The sequence below is a fragment of the Gopherus evgoodei genome, chromosome 3 (genome assembly GCF_007399415.2).
Source record: "Gopherus evgoodei ecotype Sinaloan lineage chromosome 3, rGopEvg1_v1.p, whole genome shotgun sequence".
In the NCBI taxonomy this organism is placed as follows: domain Eukaryota; kingdom Metazoa; phylum Chordata; order Testudines; family Testudinidae; genus Gopherus; species Gopherus evgoodei.
In genome coordinates, this window is record NC_044324.1 from 174,321,289 (window position 1) to 174,342,250 (window position 20,962).

Consider the following 20,962-nt stretch of genomic DNA (forward strand, 5'->3'; position numbering starts at 1 on the left):
TCCATTTAAAAACTTTTCCACTATGTTCTTATTTTAGTGAACGATATGCCATAACTTTTATATCCTATGTTATCAGCTAGTACATTATAAATTACTAATTTGTTGATATTAATCTTTTAACCCAGAGGAGACACTCCATAAATGGTAAAAGGTATTTTTATGTTATTTATCCTTCTAGGGTTAAGCATCCAAAACTTCAGGGCAAAAGATTTCATTACAGAGCACAGTCCTCAAAGTAACAGAAATTATCACCATATGAAGGGAATCACTTTAAATTAATTTAGCCCATTGAATGCGGCATCATTCTAGTTGAATTACTTTATTCAATACAATACTAGCAAATGCCGTTTGAATGACTGTATATCACAGATGGATGTAATGAAGATTTTTTAAATTTTAATAAATATAGACATTCTCCCTTTCAAATTCTCTCCTCATGCACTCTCCTGTTACTCAAATGACTGAATGGACTTTGCTCAGTTTCCCAAAAATATTACTTCTAGGAAGAGAGAAAGCATATAGTTTCAGCCCAAATGGAGAATTTTAGAGGAAGTTGTGAACATATGACAAAAAATAAGGCTAAAACATAACTACGTTTAATTTTCTCTATTACAGAAACTATAATGAAATGAAGAGATTGGTATGAGGAGACTTCAACAAGTAAGTTAATTTGGTATTAAGTTTGTTTCTTTATATGGTTATTTTGCATCTTAATTTTGAAAAAATGAAACACCTAGCTTATTATATCTAAATAAACAAACGTGCACAAGTAAAACCTCCCCTAATCCTCTGGACAGTAACAATACATGAAGATTAGTACTCAGGAAAGAAGTGAGGATGTTAGAGTATTTTAAAGTGTACCCCTAATAAAATACATGACATATTATAAATGAGTAAACTAAATGTTTATATAACCATATAACAACCTCACTGAAGAACATCTGTTTATTTCAGGAGACTCAACGAGTTAATAAAATCTGAAGTGAGTCATAGTGAAAGAAATTTGGTTTCTCAAGAATATCTATCTATTAACAAGAGCTTAAACAGTCTGTTTCTATTTTTAAATTATGCTCAGGATCTAGGTATTTTCCTCTTGAGGGATTTTTCCATTCTAGCTTTAATACATATCACTACAACTATGAACTTTTACTTTTTTTTTTTTAAAAGTCAAATATTTTTTAGTTCAAGTTCATTAAAAATACAGTAAACAAACAAATTTCATACCTGCCTAAATTTTGCACGTGCCTCCTTTTCTTTCATTCTTCCATGTGCAACTAAGTAGTCAAACACTTCTCCTGAACCAGAAAAAGATGAAGCATAAGTTATCTTGCTCAGGTTTTACTATTTATATCAGACTATCAAGAAGAAAAAATACCTATATACCATGAATTTGGGCCAGATGCTCAGCTAGTGTCAACAGTTGTAGCTCCATCAACTTCAACAGAGGATCTGATCCTCTATGTACAAAAAAACCTCAACGTATATATATGTAAAAATCCACCCACGCAAGTTACTGACTGGGCTTATCAAGGAAAAACACTGTCTGCAGACTTCAGAAAACTGACTAGTCTGTTTATTAAAACCATTTCAAATATGCCCACACTCTGGAGGGGGAAGCAGTCAGGAAAGATTCTTTTTTACTGCTTGTATGTGTGTTCACTGTTCAGACAATAGTTACTGCAACCTACAAGAACAGATTCCTTCCTAGTAAGACTTCAGTTTTTTAAAATTCTTATATTAAAATGGGCATTAAATGAAAGACCAATTTAAAGTGCAGTTAGAGTAATAAAGAATAACTATGTAAAAGGGATAAGGTTCTAGGTGTAAGGGGTGGCACCTTCTTAGACACCAGATTTGCACTGCACGTCTTCACATCAGTTTTATTTTGTGAGAAGTTTAAGGCCAAAAAGCTCTTCACTAAATGGCTCTCAGATTCTCATTGCTAGGGGTCTCTCTCCCTCCCATGGTCTTCCAGCCATCTCCAGTTGGTGGAAGCTCCATTCCCTTCCAAACAGCCATTTCCCCATCTAAATGGGTACCAATTGTGTTCCCACATTTCACCTGGCTTTCTTTTCAATCTGCCTGGTCAGCTGTCCCATGTTCTTATCCCCAACTCCCATACCTTCTTGCCTCTGTTGCACTGCTCTGACACAAGGTCAAGATGAGAGGCAGGTGCTCTCTCTATTGCTGATGTAAGTATAAGGATGGGAGACACACAAGCCCTGAGCCTCTGGGAGAATGAAAGTCAGATTATCTCCTGGTATATCATCAAAAACAACTATACAAACATTTGTAAAGTAAAGTAATCTACTGTGCATAACACTGTTAATTGACAGCAGAACTGTACCTTAAAGTTTTGGTTAGGGACTCCATGAAGCAGACAGCCAACATGCAATGCACAAGACATAACACAACCCCAGATGTCAAAACTGGTTTCAGTTGCGCATCTCTGCATGAAGATTTACTTTCCACTTTTCAGTTAACCTACAAAACTGGAGTTCAACAAATACTTACCCCCACTGGCATATTCCATTACCAAATACAGAGTTTTTTCTGTTTCAATAACTTCAAATAATTTAACTGAAAGAAAAAGGAATGAAAGATTGCATCAAGCAGCAAAAATTCATCAAAATTTTAAAAACACAGCCCAAACACTTATTCTTTAAATTAATATAATTTATTAACCAGTGATACCACCAAGCCAGAAGATTTAAACAGTTTTGAAAAAAGGAAAAGTAAGGCGTAAGAACATCATGGCTATATAAAATGTTCTACAACTTTCTTCGGAGTATCTCACAAACACTATACAAAAATGAAATCCATGCTGAAATTAGTGTTTAGTTCCACACAGGAATTCTTACCAAAAAACATACAAAAATCCCAAGCAAATTACTTCTCTATTACAAACGCTCCAGGTTAAAGAAACTGTGGAGTTTTGATCAACTTAAAAAGACCCAAAGTTTAGGTGCCAAACTGAGAGAGATTCTAACGGTTACAATCTGAAAGGCTTTCCCAATCAGAATATAACACTAATAAAACTATCACTGTCACAGGTGGGACGGAGGGTGACCAGTAGGAGCTTAGAATGCTGGAAATGCAGCACACTCAGCTCTAAGAATGGAGACGAGGGAGTACCTAGTATGTAATAACTTGTATACCTTGTATGCAACAAGCCCTCTGGCCGATTCAGGAACATTAACTGTCTCTGGAACAAGACTGTCCAGCCCTCCTCAGCCAGAAGAATTGTCATCACAAAGTAGGGCGCTGAAGGTGGGGGGAAACTAAAGCAGAAAGGGAAAATTACATACTTTGTAACTTGGTTTCTCTGAAGATAGCACTTTGCAGATTTCTCGGTCCTAGGTCCTAGTTTCTTAGTGAGTGGCAGAACTCATTAGCTCTAAGGCTTCTTAACCCATTTGAGCAACAGTAAGAGTACGAGCCAGATCCCCTATTGGCCATCAGATACCACCTCCTTGCTGAGCGTTAGCCATTTCCTCTGATTGAACAAGTTATCCTCTACGAGCCAAATTTCTGCTTGCCTTACTCATGGAAATAGTCCCACTGAAATCAACAGGACAAGAGCGGGATTTGGCTCTGAGTGTTCATTCATCTTAAAGATGTAATGGGTAAATAAAAACAAATATCTAAAATATATTCAAACAAAATAGATAAGAGTATAATATTAAAGTCACTAGAAAAACAAATCCAACTCCTACCTATACTGGGATGATTCAATATCTTCATTATTCGTACTTCTCGAAACAACTGTTAAGAAAACAAAACAACTTTATTCAAACTGTGCTTACTAGGGAAGAGCTACTTAGACATGCTGCTTTATACAGGGAATAGAAGGTGAAAGGCAATTTAAGAAGATATTAACAAAGCCTTTTATGTTATAATCCAATACTAGACACAATTACATTATTCACTGTACTAGATAGACATCAAACTCATTTTGTGGACAACACTATATTACATTTTTATTATAATGTTTGGCTGGGTCTAAAAACCTAGAGTCATTTATTATCTTCAATGCGCAACAAAACTGCACTTGTTTCAAAACAAGGTATGCAAAAAGATATGTAGACTCTTGTATAGTAACAGCTTTTAGAGTTTCCATTGGCTTGAAACAACAAAGGGCATTTGCAGGACCTACTGCTATTTCTGCCCTTTTGTTTATTTGGCAATTTGCATATGCAATTAATTACCCAGTATGGATACATAACTTGATGTGTGCGCGCAACTTTGTTTCTGGTGTTGGGGAAAAAACTGGACTGGGAAGTATAATTAGGCTTCAGGGGTCAGGGCCGGCTTTATTAACTGCAGGGCCCGATTTGAATACCCAGTGGCGGTCCAGGGCTTCAGTGACACTTTGGTAGCGGGGGGTCCACTCTGGGTCTTCCACGGCACTGAAGGACTCCCTGCTGCCAAAATGCCACCAAAGACCCCCCAGAGCAGACCCCCCGACTGCCGAAATGCCAAAGACCCCCCAGAGCGGATTCCCTGCCACCAAAATGCCACAGAAGACCCCGGAGCGGACCGCTGCCAAGTGAATTAAAAAAAAAAAATTAAAAAAAGGCGCCTAAGGCGCAGGGCCAAATTCTGGGGAATCGGGCAAATCGGCCTAAAGCCGGCCCTGTCGGGTAACATAACATGAAGATGAATGGAGTCTATTCACACATACACAGGTGAACAATACCTACATCATGTCACATCTGAAAGGGTATACATCCATAAGGGCTACACAATTTTTTAGTTTTAAGAACATATAAGTGTGGCAGGCGTGCAACAGCGGTAACAACTCTGATGATTCTCCCCCCTTCCCCCCTTTACTGAAATTGAGAGAGGTCGTGAAAGTATGTGAAAGTGTCTGGGGAGCGGAGAGAAGAACCAAATGAAAGGCAACATCCTACAGTTTACATTACTTAATCTGGATCTAAAAATACGGCTGTCTGGTAAATAATAATATTGTGAAAATCTAGCACTCATGGTTGCAGAGAAAAGCTTGAAAAAGTGAAGTGAGCATACCCTAAAGGCTCATAAACCAGAAGGTAAATTAAAAGGAACTCCAGATTTATTTATTTTTTTACAGTCATGATTTTTTAATGTTTGTGTTTGGCAATACTGATAACACTTGAACTTTCCTTCACTAAACAACGAACATACTTCTGTTGTTTGCTGTGTTTGACGCTCTCCAGCCTTATGCTTAGGATGGACGTGTTGCAGAAATCCTGTGTTGAGATACAAGAAAGCCTCACACAGCTTTGGCAAACTGTCCGACTATCTCAGTGACTATTAATGCTATATCCTGTCCCTTCTTTGAGAAAAGCTGGCTAAATCCACAAGTGAGGTTCAAGAGCAAAGACAGCAGTAACCCCTGGACACCTCTGGGGACTTCGGACTAAGGGAAATTTCCAAAAGAAAGGGAATTGCTGACAGACAGGAATACTGCTAACCCTCCCAAAAAGATTAACTGCCCTTTTTGTACTCTGCAACTAGCACAAACTAAAAATAGAAAGAATCACATTTATTTTCCTTAGACTAGATTGAACATTTTCTACTCAGTGCACATCCTTGTTCCCCTCTTCTTAACTACATTTAATATGATTTTGAAAATTTGATTGATCAAAAGCTTAAAGTTTCACGAGTAGATATTTTCACTGGTTAAAAGTTTCTAGCAGGACGTCATCCTTCTTCCTTATATAAAGGTTCAACAACTGCCTTCAAAGGAGAAAAAAAATGTATGTGAGTGTCTGGGGAGCGGGGAGAGGAATCAAATGAAAGGCAACATCCTACAGTTTACATTAGTTAATCTGGATCTAAAAATATGGCTGTCTGGTAAATAATAATATTGTGCTAGTATTTGTGTTACAAAGTGTTTTTGCTTTTCCATGAACTCAATTATTCCATTACAAATTTGTCAGGTAGACTCTGTTTTGTGTTTTGGTATTTTGATTTTGTATATTACATCTGAATTGCTCACAATTATAAAAAGCAATCCAATTAAACAAAATGTGTCTGAAATGACCGGACACAAGATAACAAATCTAAAGCAGCAACCTGTAGAGCATGAAAATTTCTGAAAAACTTCTAGGCAGACATCTGAAAAACTGCAATATTGACAGGAAGACAACAAATACAGGCTGCACAACATAATAGTATTAGTGTCTAAATATAAGTTACTTTTAAAGAACTCATGTCTGCCAAAGCAGGATTAAATCATTACACTTCTATAAATAAAAGGATTTAGCATCTGGAAGAAAAATCCTAAAGAAATACAATTTTACATTTAATCTGGAGCATGTAGTAATTGCCAATATTATTATTCTGTTCAAAGATTCCAAAGGGATTAAAAGTTTACTAATTAGTTTAAGACTCAAATGGATTTCACAGTGACTGACAATTTACATCATATGCAAATATACAACAAGAAAAAGGCAAATTAAAAAGCAGAACAAAAAATCTGCTTTCCTAAAGTCAGGTCATGAGGGACTAGAGCAGGAGCAAGCAAACTTTTTGGCATAAGGTCCATATTGGGTTTCTGAAATTGTATGGTGGGCTGGTTTGGGGAGGCTGTGCCTCCCTAAACAGCCAGGCATGGCCCGGCCCTGCCCCCTATCCGAGCCCCCCTGCTTCTCACCCCGATAGCCCCACTGGGACTCCTGCGGGGCCGGGGGGAAACACTGGGGAGGGGCTGAGGGCTAGCCTTCCAGGCCAGGAGCTATGGGGCCAGGCAGGAGTGTCCTGCAGGCCGGATGTGGCCTGTGGGCTGTAATTTGCCCACTAGACTGGACTAGAGCCATAAAGGGATTTAGGCACCTAACTGCTGCTTTAGAAACATAAATCCAAAACTGAAATCCTCAAAAACCCTGCAGCCACGTATATTCCCTAGATACCTAAATTTGAGCCAGAGGTGATGCACAAAACTGCCTCAATCCTGATGCCTGGCCCGTAGTTCATACCTCAGCCCCAGCAGGATCCTCCAGCTATGCATTCTTCTGCCTCTCTCACCTGTGAGCTTGAGCTGGTGGGCCTGTTATGATGAGTACACAGCAGCAGCAGGTGATAGTGATACTTCCCTTTTTTACCCTATAGCCCAGTAATCAGGGCACTCACCCAGAACGTGGGAGACTTGGGTTCAAATCCCTGTTCTGCTGAATGTGGGGCAGGAATTTGAAGCCATGTCTCCCAGATTCCAGCTGAGTTCCTTATCCACTGGGCTATAGGGTATTCTAGGGCGGATCTCTCAATCTCTCCTGCGGAAGCTGTTCCACTTCCTATGAAATACTCAGTCATTGGAGCAGGGATTGGAACCTGGGTCTTCCAAGTGCGTGCCCTAACCAGAGAACTTTAGTCATTTTCACTCTCTCTGACCCACTGACTAAATATTTGATACAAAGTGGAACAGCTTCAACAGAAACAATTGAGAGATCCACTCCACAATATCCTAGAACCCAGTGATTAGGAGACTCACCTGAGATATAGGATACCTGGGTTCAAATCCCCTGCTCTGCCTGATGTGGAGAAGGAAACAGAAAACAGGCGTAGACCCCAATGTTAATCAAGAGTGATGGGGTAGTACACTGCATACAGCATACAGCTGAAGCTGCATACCATTTTTTATTACAGAAACTTTTCAAACACCAAGTTCCAAACTCTAAAATCTGGAGCTACACACTAAGTAGATGTCTTGGCCTCGGCAACATTGTTTCTTCCCTAAAAAACTTCTCTCCTTACAAATGCCTGGTCACTACTGAAACTACCCAGTATAGGACCAACCTGTTACAGAAAACTTCCTAGGCATACTTTTCTGATAGCTTGTAAGCCTGCAACTACTTTCAAGTGGCCTTTTAGCTGATAGCTTGCTCCATCCCAGGCTGTAGGCATTCCTAGTATGTTTTCTCTTAGGTTTGAAACTGAATTTCCACAGTAACTCACAACAGTTAAGTTATATAGACACACCAGGCATATGTACTAAAATTTCATTATGATGGGGACTGGGCAATCACACCATCTCATCGACGCTATTGGGCTTGACCATTTGCCTTCCATTCTGCCTAAATAAGGGAAAAATTAAAGGCCTCTTTGTTTAATGGTAGCTGAAACAATGGCAAGTCACCGCCCAAGGAATAGAAAGCATGCAAAAATGGGGCATAGCTGAGCCATGCGATCCTAGGAGGTTCTCAGGGGTTTGATAACAAATGCAGGTGATTGATCTGATTGCATGAGAGAAGAAGAAACAGAAAGGCCAAAGGAGCACACAAGAAAGGCAGCTAGGAAGACCAGCAGACAGCCCCAGAAACACATGTTGACCCTGAGAAAAAGCTAAGAGAGCTTTTGAGTAGCACTCTGGCTGGGAAGAGGCTTGGAACTGTGAGCAAACAAGCTATCTCCTGCTGTTTGGTTCTACTGTGTTCAGGGAAACAACACTATGTACATTCTTTGTAAATAAACAGGCTTGCATCAAATAATTTGAGTATTATTTCATCATTAACTTCTCTCCCCATCAGAAGCAATCCATATGACCCCGAATATTGGCTAACAATATTAAGGCATTGTCAACAAGTTAAAAGAAGGAATGCAAGGTGTATTTTTCATCCTGTAGAACAATTCAATAATATAGACAATGCCAGAGAGATACTATGTCTACACTACAAGCTAAGGGTGCGATTCCCATGCTTGTGTGCACATACACATAGGAATATAAATAGCAGTACAACCACAGTAGCAGCAGCAGAGGCACTGCTGAGCTGTGTTGGGTACATGTCCACCAGTTTCAGGCAGGTTTGCACTCTGCACGGCTCAGTCCTGCCTCCACTGCCGTTAGCTGTGCTACTGCAGCGACACTGCTACTTACATTCACCCGAGCTCAGTGAGAGCTAGCATGAATGTGTGTCCACAAGCAGGGGAATCACATCCCTCATTCACACTGTAGACACAGCCTGAGAGAGAGAGGGAGAGCATATGTAGTGTTAATGGCCAAGATATCTGCTATGTAACTGTATAATTTAGGCCACAGGTATCAATATCAAAAAGGTATATGTAAGTTACAACCACTCGAGTCTATCATGTAACTCTTGGACACACTACCATATATACATTTTTAAGAGACATATTTAAATCAACAGATCATATTTAGTTTTTTTCAAAAAGCAAAGTAACCAAGTTGAAATTTGGCCAGAATATTGGGGTTAATACCCTTTTTCCTGTAAGAAAGGCTATAAAATCTCTAAGAATCACTGGCTCAGAATCTGAGTTTTAAATTTTGTCCTCCCTTCCCTCCCCCCCCGCCCCCGACACTGGCACCTTCAGCATCACAGTATCACTATATTGTTCTCAGACATTTGGTTCACAACTGACCCAAAGGGAAAAGAACTCCCTACTGAATCCCCAACACCACTTATTGCAGTGCTCAACATTGCTTACTGTAGCTTGTGAGACCTAATGAGATCAGAAGGTAGTATGTTTGCAAGCTACTGGTGGCACACAGAGAACACATTAAAGGTTATACAAAACCAGTAATTAAAGCAAATGTTATTCAATACTAGTTACATGAATATTAGTAATGGCATTTACAGCAGAAAAAAGGTTCTCTAATTATCGGACTATTCCACGGTGTTCTTAAAAGTGCATAGGAAGTGGGGGAAGAATGTGATCAGCTACCCAAAAATCAGGTCTCTAAGCCTCATGATTTCAAGTGTTCAGATCATATCACACCAGGTAGTTCTGGCCAAGGAGTTCCTGTAAAGGTAAAACTACTGAGTCACTTTGGTGAGTTTCTAACAAAGTTCCCGAACCAATACGATTTAAACCTACGAGAAAAATATTTTAAGTATTAACATTACTATAACCTAATTCATAAATTCTATTTAGGAAAATTTATTGGAACTACACCAGGTTGTCATAACCAAAACAAATAGTGTATTTCTCTCTTCTCTTTTGGCATCAAAACAAAATAGAAGGTTAATGTCTTCTTAAAGATAGAAAGCATTCACTTACATTTAACTATGAGTAGTCACTTTTGATGACCTAATTCAAAACTATCTGAGCTAACAAACAAAATAATTATTTTAACAGTCTCTGCCTTCCACACTGCCCTCTCCAATCTACCCAAAAAAAAGTGCTCCAAGGTCATCCGTCTCAAACATCAGTATGACAGCATCATTCATCCTTAAATCATACATTGGAACCCCCACCATTAACACACCAAATTCAAGCTTCTTGTCATCTGTTCAAGGCCCTGCATAAAACATAGACAGCCCTTACTTATCTGTCCTTATCCGTTTTCACCCTGCCCCTTCTCCCATCACTTCTACTCCAAATATCAGGCCATTATTGCCTGCTTGTTTATCCGATTCTCACATAAACATCTTTCATACCAACCCTAGTGTGTAGTATGCCATTCTTAGCTTATTTGGTAGGCCACTGCTCCCTCCAAATTTCAATTCCCCGTGGAATACTCACTTGTGTTGTGACTCCACTAAGAAGCTAGCAGATTACACTAAGGAGGAGCTAGATACTTGGAGATATTTTAGGCAGAGCTGGTAGTGCCAGTATCCTTAAGGTTGGCCAAGACACTTCCCAATAAAAAGCCCTGGTCAGCTGTTTTTAAGAATGAGAGAGATTATATTTAAATATATACACCTCTACCTCGATAACAAGTTGTCCTTGGGAGTCAAAAAATCTTACCGCGTTATAGGTGAAACCGTGTTATATCGAATTTGCTTTGATCCGTCACAGTGAGCAATCCTGCCCTCCCGGAGTGCTGCTTTACTGCATTATATCTGAATTTCTGTCATATTGGGTTGTGTTATATCGGGGTAGAGGTGTATTTAAGCAAAACAATGCCTTTCCCCTTTGTTCTTGGAAACACTGGAACTGATTTAGCCAAAATTATTATTATTTTGTAAAAACACCACACAGCCTGAGGCAGATACATAGCATGGAAAATTTCCATCCAAACAGTCTGGCAAAAAGTTACAAGCATCCGATAATAGAATCTTATAATGGATAGCATTTGGCAGTCCAACCATAGGCTTCACGACCAGCTCCACTGCTGCTGCTAATAAAAAATGGACTGCTACTTACTTAAGGTAAAACATTGCAATGAACAATTACAACCTTAACCACCTTTATCATTTCCCATTTATCTGTTTCTCTAACAGCTTTTAAACATTTTTGCTCTGTCCACACTGGAAAAAATGTTCCCTACAATTCAAAATCAGTTTTAAAACCAGTTGGGAGCCACAATGTGGACAAACCTCAAGTAGCCAGAACCATGTGTATATCCTGTCTGGCTACGCTTATTGTCAGAAGCCTTCACTCCCCCTATTTTCAGAGGCCTTAACTACACTGGTTATAAAAGACAGCTTCAGCTGCTAGAATCTGTTTTTTGCTCAGGCTCCAACTGGCTTTAAAAGCAGCTTGAACTTTTGCGTAAATTTCCCTAGTTCAGGTAAGGCTTTTGTGATAAGGACTGTGTATTTTTTTGTGTTTGGAAAGCACATAATACACTGTGAGCATTACCTAAAACAGGAACATCATCATCATGTTTGGCCTGTTGAAAGTTTCTTACATTATGTTTAGGTTTGAAAAGTTCTAGAGAAAACATTCTATCAATTGTCAGACCATCTAACAGGAAACACACGCAGAAATATATAAAGTATGCCAGTATGAAAGAGTGAAATATGTAGGTTAGTCCAAATTATTTTTAAAAAGCACAAAATATATGGCGTCCTAATTTGCAAATAAGTTTAAAATATATAGCCTTCAGTGAGGACTTTTCACCACTTACTCCAAAAACAAAATGCAGATTGAAAAATGAGACTCTCTCAGATGTAATCATCGTAAACTTTTGATGTTCAGAAAGTACTAAATACAATCCTAAAGCACATCACAAAAAGTCAAGCACTCTTCCACAAACACCAGCAGCTTCATGGCTGCTTAACAGAAAAAGTCACTGCAATTCAGGAATATTATGTCCATATTTCCAACTTCCTGAAACCTGCATTGAGCACAAGGATGACTGATTAAACTACAGTACACATTTTACTACACAGGACTCTACAGGGGGCTTACAAAAAAAATCGTAAGTAGTTTTGGAGATTCTTGAGATATTATAGGTTACTACTGGATTCTCAGTTGAAATGTTCATCTAATTAACAGAGACCTGGAAGCACATAAGAAAAAAAAAGTGATTTAGAGATGTTATGGAACCTTTCCATTACTTAGCTAATAATATGACACTGAGTTTTTCCTTCCCACAATTAATACTGACAATTCAAATTTCTAACACAAATTTTTTTACATCAAAATGCTGAAAACCTGTGGATAAAAAAATTACAGAAAATGAGACAACTGAATTCAGAAATCTGTCATTTTTTTTAAAAACATGCACTCCTGTCCAGCCAGCTCAGTTCTCATCAAGCCATAGCTCCGCCACATTCAGACTGGGTATATCCAAAGCTCTGAAATAGTGCAAGTGCTGAACAAATAAATAAGCTGCCAAACCTGTATTGATATCTCAAGGCAGACACATATGCTAACTCAGGGTATGGCTACGTTGCAATTAAAAACCTGTGGCTTGCCTGGGCCAGCTGACTTGGGCTCATGGGGTTCTGCTAAGGAGACGTTTAACTGGGCGTAGACATTTGGGCTCGAGTTGGAGCCCAAGCGCTAAGTCCCTACAAGGTAGGAGGGTCCCAGAGCCGAGGCTTCAGACAGCCCAAACGTTTACAGCACAATTAAGCGGCCCCTTAGTCTGAGAGTCCGAGTCACCTAGCATGGGCCAGCTACGGGTGTCTAATTGCAGTGTAGACATACCCTCAATTAGTCAAGTTTATCTAGACTGGAGAGACTAATGTTGTGTTAGTGTGTTTTCCCTATAGGACTACAAGTTTTTCATTTTGGACAACAAGTCTATGTCTGAAAAATAAATATGCTGGTGAAGTTAATCTCTCAGTATATATTTTAGGTTTCATTTTATAAAAATTGAAGTTTCTTCCTCTCCATCCCCAAAAAAGAGTGGATTTTAAAAAAAAAACCAAAAAAAAAAAAAAAAAAAAAAAAAAAAAACACAGGGAGGGTAAAAGCCACCAATGAACTAAGATCTGAGCTCCAGGAAGTTTATTAGCTTCCAGCGCTGACACTTAGATACTGAGTATGACTGGCCAAACAGGCTTTTAAAGAAAAACTGCATTCAAGTTGGTCACTGCTAGTACACTTCTGGGAGAGACATGATTTTCCCCAAGCAAAATAATCAAGTTTGTTAGTTATCTGCAAACAAGTCAGATACAAAGGGCTCACATTTGAAGCACAAGAATTAAGAATAAAAAAAAATATAAGTTCTCTCAGACATCCTAATTTTTGTACCAGGATTTCCTTTGTACACCTACCGTATGTTAATACATAATTAATGTGTACTACATGCAGTCTTAAGCAAGCCATTTTGCAACACTATCATAAATCCAGATTCCCCCAGTAGCAAATCTGAAATTCAGAATAATTTTTATTAATCAAACAGCTTTCCTAATCTTCCTCAGGACAAAGTACAAGTTTTATTGGGAAACAGGCATTGGTAAATATCTGAAGTTTGACCTTTAGACCTTCTTTTAACTTCATCAGGTCTTACTGTACCAGTTGGCCTTACTAAGGGGTACGTCCAGACTACCCGCCGTATCGGCGGGTTGAAATCGATTGCTCGGGGATCGATATATCGCGTCTAATCTGTACGTGATATATCGATCCCCGAGCGCGCTTATATCGATTCCGGAACGCCATCAACCCCAACGGAGTTCCGGAATCGACACGGAGAGCCGCGAACATCGATCCCGTGCCGTCTGGACGAGTGAGTAATCCGATCTTAGATATTCGACTTCCGCTACGTTATTCACGTAGCTGAAGTTGCGTATCTAAGATCGATTTCCCCCCCCTAGTGTGGACCAGCCCTAAGCGAAAAAGCAACAGAAGTGAAACCTTCAAAGGGCTTGATTCTGCAAAGTGCTGAGCACCCTGAACTCCCACAGATTTCAATAGGAATCAAGGGTATTCAGGACCTCTCAGGATTGAACTCCAAGAAAACAAGAGATTTCTTGGAATGCTATGCTAAAAACACATTCCAGAAACCAAAAAAATCAATCAATGTGAGACTGTGTAATTTCTTTTGACAGAAGTCTCATGACAATGCTGACTTCCTCCACAACAAATTCTTCTCTTCTTCAATTCCGCCATTTACCCAGCCAAGCAACTCTACTTCTTCTCCACCCTGACTGGCTCCCACAATTCCAGCCACCTATTTGCTATGTGACCCCTTGCTTAAATCCTCTCCCTACTTCTTTCTGTTGAAAAAGTCAGCAAAATTTTCTAAGAGAAAAATGACAAGATTGGTGTGATCTTCCCACTCTCCTTCCCTTTCCCTCTAGCACTTTCTCCTCCTCCCCACATCACTGATGCAGAAGACCCTCATATCCACTCTTCCTCTAACTCCTCCACCTATCCCACTGACCCCATTCCAACTTGTCTCCTAATCTCTTACCCTACACTCATCCCTCCCTTAGCCTTAACCTCTCCCTCTCCTCAGGTTCCTTCCCATGACAATTCAAGCATGATTTGGGGCATGTCTACATTAGAAACATAGACAGACGTCTACACTACCCTCCTTCTGTTGGTGATGTGTGTCCTCACTAGGAGTGCTTCTACCAACTTAAGAGAGCCAGCGTGGGAGGCGGAGAGCCTAGGTGTGACACTGCACTCCACATGATTCTATGAAAATATGCTAATGAGTGTGAATATAATGTAAGTGGAATATGCTTCATGCAAAAGGTCCCTTGTAAAATATCATTACAAAGTTTATAATCTACTAAGTGTGGTCATCCCATTTGTATAATGTATCATTCTTGTATCTGAAACTAGAAATACAAAATATAACTGAGGGCCTATTGTAATTATGCAAAGTGGGGGCCATTAATGGTGGTTTAGAATCTTGATGGCTCCGATAAACTAGGACAATTGGTTGTAAATGGATCTGTTTACTTGCAAGCCTTCTTGTGAGTCAGGCCAGGAAGGATGAAGGTTTGGGGTTCTCCCAAGACATGTGATCATGTCATCTGGTACTGGAATCCATCTTAAACCTGCTGCTTTTCCATTCAGAAGGAGGGGTGGGGACCCATAAAGACAAAAGATTCCTGCCATGTGCCAAAGCTATATAAGGGGGTGGAACAGAACACAGGCTGCAGTCATGAGAAATCCCCTAGCTACCACCTGAGCTGGAACAAGGGCTGTACCAGTGACAGTGCAGCTTTCTTGTCAGTTTCATGGCTCCAGCATAGAGCCATGAAATTGACAGGAACGATAGCAACAATGGATGTAAGTGTGACGTGACACGGTGTCTATATAGACACCACGTCACATTAACTACACCGACATAAGCCCTACGCCTCTTGTGGAGGTGAAGTTATAATGTCGGTGTAGTATGGCACTTACATCAGTGGGAGCAAGGCTATAGTGTGTATGCTACCATAATGAGGTTGACTTAAGCTGCTGTATCACAACCTAACTTTGTCGTCAAGTATCAGGGGGTAGCCATGTTAGTCTGTATCCACAAAACCAACAAGGAGTCCGGTGGCACCTTAAAGACTAACAGATTTATTTGGGAATAAGCTTTCATGGTTTTTTTAAATCACGAAAGCTTATGCCCAAATAAATCTGTTAGTCTTTAAGGTTCCACCAGACTCCCTGTTGTTTTAACTTTGTAGTGCAGATCAACCTTTAGTCTCTTCCATGTGGAATCAAGAATGGGATTTTTTTAGGATGGAACACACTATTTCCCTTTTCATCTTGAATTTCATTGAATGTGCTGCCTAAAACTGCTATCTGAATTTTCTCCAAGACAATTCCATCCTAGACTCTCTCTAAACCATCTTCCATCTTTGTGCTCTAGCTATCAAAGTATTTAACAACTTCTTCCCAGCCAAAACCCAGAACAAGTACTCTATTTGCATCTTTCTTGACCTATTGGCTGCATCTGATGTCAATCACTATACTGTTCTATTTAACAACTTGTCATCCCTCTGCTTTAGTTACAGTCCTCTCTTGCCAACATACATCACTTAAAACTTTAGTGTGTCATTCGGAGCAGGTCCTGCTCAGTACCCCCTCCAACTCTGTGAAGATGTCACAGGGCTCTATCCCTGGTCTCCTCTTCTTCCTCTACATATTATCTCTGGGCAATCTAATCCAAAAACACAAATTCAGCTTTCATGTCTATACTGACTGGTAAATCTAATTCTCCACTCCGGACCTATCTCTGCCTGTCCCAACTAAAAATCTCAGCCTTTCTGACACCTCCTCATGGATGTCCTGCTGTCAGTTTAAAGTAATCATGACTAAAATAGAGTTCTTAAGTTCTTAATGTTTTCTCCATAAGTCCTTCCCCATCCTTCCTTTCTCAATCACTGTGGACATCACCAAACTTCCCTGTCACTCAGACCTATAACCTAGGTTTCCCTCAACCCAGCCCTTTCTAGCTCTTCACATTCAGGTACTGTATAAATCGTACCACTTTGTCCTGCATAATATCTTGAAGACCAAGTGTTTTCTCTGTTCACACAGCTAAAATCCACAAGCTACAATAGTCTAACCACCATTTTTCAGCAAGCGCCTTTGCATATTCTCTGATGCTGCCCCAATGAATATCCACGTAGCCACCTCACAGTTCTTCTTCAAATCCTTCCTTTAAACTCTTCTTGATGTGATAACTTAAAAAAAAAATCTCAAAAATGTATAGGCAGCTGGTTTGCTGAGACCACTGTTTCATTCTGACCAATATCATTTCATTGTTTCCTTGTGCTTCTCTGGTCTATTTTATTTACCTGCTGTCTGCAGTCTTACACTTAGATTGTAATCTCTTCAGGGCATGTACTATCTATTATATTGTTTTACTGTGACTAGCAAAATGGGGCCCTAGCCTCTAGGCACTAGCATAATGGAAAAACAATTGTGGCAACAACAATTATGCAGGACAAAAACAATTGTAGCAATGATCAACAGTTTCAAATTAAAACATCACCTTCTCTCTCACACCAGTTAGAGGTCAACCTCAGGTAGATAAACTACATATATTTTCATTATTTGGGTGCATGTCTCATCTATGTTAATATTAACATTAGATAGATTATTTACAGTTCATCACTACCTCTAGAAACCAAATAGGAGTTTTTCGGCTGTAGCGTTAGATAAAATATTTGTTCACCAAGTATCTTGCAGATCAAGAGCCGCAAAGCAGCCCTGTGAGTCTGACTATGGAATTACGAGGGCAAGGATTACCACCCTGATCTTGAGGGAACTAAATGTCTTCATTCATTGCTTCAAGTTGAGGTGCCATCGCCCTTTTTTCCAAAAATTTTTGGCCATACGAATAGAAAGTACAGTCTTGAAAAGTAGAACTAAAGTGAAGAACACAAATGTTTCCTCCAAAATGATTGTTCAACAATTGTTTTAGTCAAAAAGGGTACTTAATTTTTTTTTTTGGTCAAAACCCTGTGCAAATGCTGTCATTTCAGAATGTAACAACTAACAAGCTACTGGGCAAATTTTCACATGCCTCAGCCACAAATTCTATTTAAAATGACAGGAAGAGAAGACAACTAGAAAAGATTTTGAGTAGGCTGGCATTTTTACAAAACACTAGCTAATCAGCATGAGTGTTTTCAGAGTGCATCTCTTGCTTTCTACTAATTTTTTATCCCCTCTTCTCACGAAATTCATCCATCCCAACACAAAGCTTTCTATGAGGAACTGAACAAGGATGAGAGAGGTGAATTCACCCCAGCAATAGGCAGCGAGGCACATCCCAAATGGTCCCCTCTTAGCTAGCCTAAGTGGCATTAGCATGAAGATTACCTTTGTGGGGTATAGAAGCTCCCCATATGGCTATTCCAATCTACTATGGAACTTAATTAGGAAGGATAGAGGGCTTTTGTATGGATTTTCCATATCTGAGTGAACTTAAACCTTAAAGTATCAGAGGGGTAGCCGTGTTAGTCTGGATCTGTAAAAGCAGCAAAGAGTCCTGTGGCACCTTATAGACTAACAGACATATTGGAGCACGAGCTTTCGTGGGTGAATGCCCACTTTGTCGGATGTGGGCATTCACCCATGAAAGCTCGTGCTCCAATACATCTGTTAGTCTGTAAGGTCCCACAGGACTCTGCTGCTTTTAAACCTTAAAGAAACACTGGAAAACGGCCAAAATTTAGGACAAATGATCTGTCATGCACATACTTAAAATAAATCAATCAACTCTTCACTGAAAACCAGAAGCTCTGAGTTGGCCCATCATGGGCCAATACGGTTATCACAATAATATGGATGGCCTATAAGGGGTTTATGAATAGTTTGTACTAACCAGAGAAACAGGAAGCCAGACAAACAAACCAGCAGTTTCTGTAACCACTTAAGTAATTTCTGTGAGATTATATATAAGCAAAGTAATTGACAAGAATCCCTTGAACAACAAATATTTTTAATAAAATTGAAATATACACAAACAGAGCTTCAAGTCAATTAAGTCTTACTAACTTTGACTCCTCAAAATGTGTTTCATTATTACGGACAATCCAACAGGACAAGTTTAATTAGGGAAAACTACTGTTCCCTAGATTTTAAGTGAGGAGATAGACATTTTTATATAGAATGATCCTACATTTGACTGGTAGCAAAACTTCAAATGACAGTTTTCAGACCCAGCAAAACAAAACCTGCTGGGGGAGAGAGATAGGGTGGGGGGAGAAGAGGGAGATGAGGGGAGAAGTGAGCAACTAAGAACCATGTTCAAAAACCATTGTCAGCACAATTGGGAATCCGGATACAGCTAGGATAGCAGGACACCACTTTATGCCTCAGCAGCATACATGCAATAGTCAGCACAACCAAAGACTTCTGATTTTTGATATAAAGAGGTCAAAAAAATCATCTTTACTTTCCTTGGCAGCACAGTTCAATTGTTTACAAAATTACAAAGGTTCAGTTCTTACCTTTTGTAGACTGGTGGGATTTAGCTGGGTTTTATCTATTATTTTCACAGCAACCTGGGGAAAAACAGGTATTACTAAACTTGTGAAAAGCTCTGACAAAAATGTGCATGTTAGTAGCTAAACACATTGCATATCTAATGTGCATAATCATAGCTATAAAAGCGTGCGTACAATGGGCACATTTGCCAATCTATCTTCCACTCCATCTAGCAGAATTTCTTAATAAGAATCCAACTGTGCTTTATCACTTTCCATTGCAGCTTCAGTAGCACAGTCACTTTTACACTCCTGCCAGCACTGTGGAAAATGTAACATTGCACAGAAACACAGATGAGATCCCAATAAGATATTTTCATTTTCTTTTGGAGGTGCCTGAATTTTCTTCCTGGAGGAAGAGGAGAGGGGAGAGGCTAGGAGGGAGGAGGGAAGAGAAAAGGATAGAAATTATTTATTTGTTCCTTTCAGGAAAAAATAAATAATAATAGACAACCTAACATCTGACTTAAACTACACAGCCTCTCCAAAAAAGAAAAGTTTTCTGAAAAGAATTTTCAGTACAAAAATGAAAATTCTATCTTCACACATACTGCAACTGGCTCTATTTTCATTGCATTATATTTTGCAATATTAAATAAGTCTCAATCAAGGATGCAGTTGGAAACAATGTTCGTAATATTTATTAGAAGACCACACATGAAGGCAATACAAAATACTTCATTAGCCACACTCAAAAAGCTTACTTCTCTTCCAGTAAGAACATGTCTTGCCAGCTTCACTTTGGCAAAATTTCCTTTTCCTATTGTTTTTAGTAAGCGATAATTTCCAATGTGAGGGTGTTCTTCATTTGTAGATGTAATTGAGTTTCTACATCGGGGGATGTTTTGTCTGCTACTCGATTTGGTGGGTTGGACATGTGGTTCAGCGTATCCATCCACAGAGGTATGCTATAAGGAAACAAAACAAAACCACACAGGTTTTAAACAGTTACAAAATATTTTAAGAGTAAAAATCTGAGTCCCCAATTTTTAAAAAACTTGGTCAATAAAACTTTCAACTGTAGCTTAAGCAGATTTGTTGCCACTAGGTGAAGTTTGATTTATACATCAAGAAAGAAATTCAGAGGCACATTACAGCTGCTTCTAAATGTAAGCAAGGGCGATATTTAGACTCAAAAACAATTAAAGCATACACAGTTTTTTCTTCAAATATGAAAGTGTGCTATTAAAACAGAACAAATTGTGATATAGTATGTATTTGTTAATTATCAAATCTTGATGTAAACATCTTTGAGCCCTTAAAAAAATATAAAAGTACTTTCATCTTTAAACAATCACCCTTATTTTTCTGGAAGTTATGAATAAAAAGAGTATATTTTTGCACATTGCAAGAAAGATGGATTTATCATTTGTCTGAAAATGTTTCCAGTAAAACTGTACTCGAGATGGAGAATAAAAATCTTAAAAGCCAACTTTGCTCCAAAGAATATTTTTACTTTCATAACTTTTACTTCCACACTTTCTCTAGAAAAAAAATTCTGAAGTTATTAGCACCCTAGTTTTAATAAAATGGACGGTTTTCTATAAAAAATATTCCCACATCTATCAAGTCCATTGCTAATAAGTCACGAAAACAAAGAAATAAAAAGACTGTCCTGACCACCAGTAACAGTTTCACAGTTCTAGTGTAAAAGTCAGTAGCGTGATCCTACTGTGTCTCCATATCTCAGCCTTCAAGTGACTATCTCTGCTTCCTGGTGTTGCACATACGACATCACATGTATATACAACATCACTTCCTCCCGCCTCAAAGCGCAACAAACTGCCCCCCACAAAAGAAAAAACCAAAAAAAACCATGCAAGTGTTTATATCTGCACAAAATTACATCTGTGCTCAGGAGATCCCAGCTTGAAAATATCCCTTGTATTCCCTTC

The 20,962-nt window shown here is 39.1% G+C and overlaps 1 protein-coding gene across 3 annotated transcripts in view; it reads right to left on the reverse strand.

Annotated features, from left to right (window-relative positions):
• MARK1 (microtubule affinity regulating kinase 1) overlaps nucleotides 1–20,962 on the reverse strand; it is a 108,464-nt gene that overhangs the window by 40,365 nt on the left and 47,137 nt on the right. For all 3 annotated transcript variants that reach the window (XM_030557474.1, XM_030557473.1, XM_030557471.1), the window contains exons 2-6: nucleotides 19,772–19,975; nucleotides 19,032–19,085; nucleotides 3,717–3,765; nucleotides 2,515–2,580; nucleotides 1,225–1,295 (exon numbers count right to left, since the gene is read on the reverse strand). In XM_030557474.1, coding sequence (XP_030413334.1) covers nucleotides 1,225–1,295; nucleotides 2,515–2,580; nucleotides 3,717–3,765; nucleotides 19,032–19,085; nucleotides 19,772–19,975 — 444 coding nt within the window. The remainder of the gene's footprint in view (nucleotides 1–1,224; nucleotides 1,296–2,514; nucleotides 2,581–3,716; nucleotides 3,766–19,031; nucleotides 19,086–19,771; nucleotides 19,976–20,962) is intronic.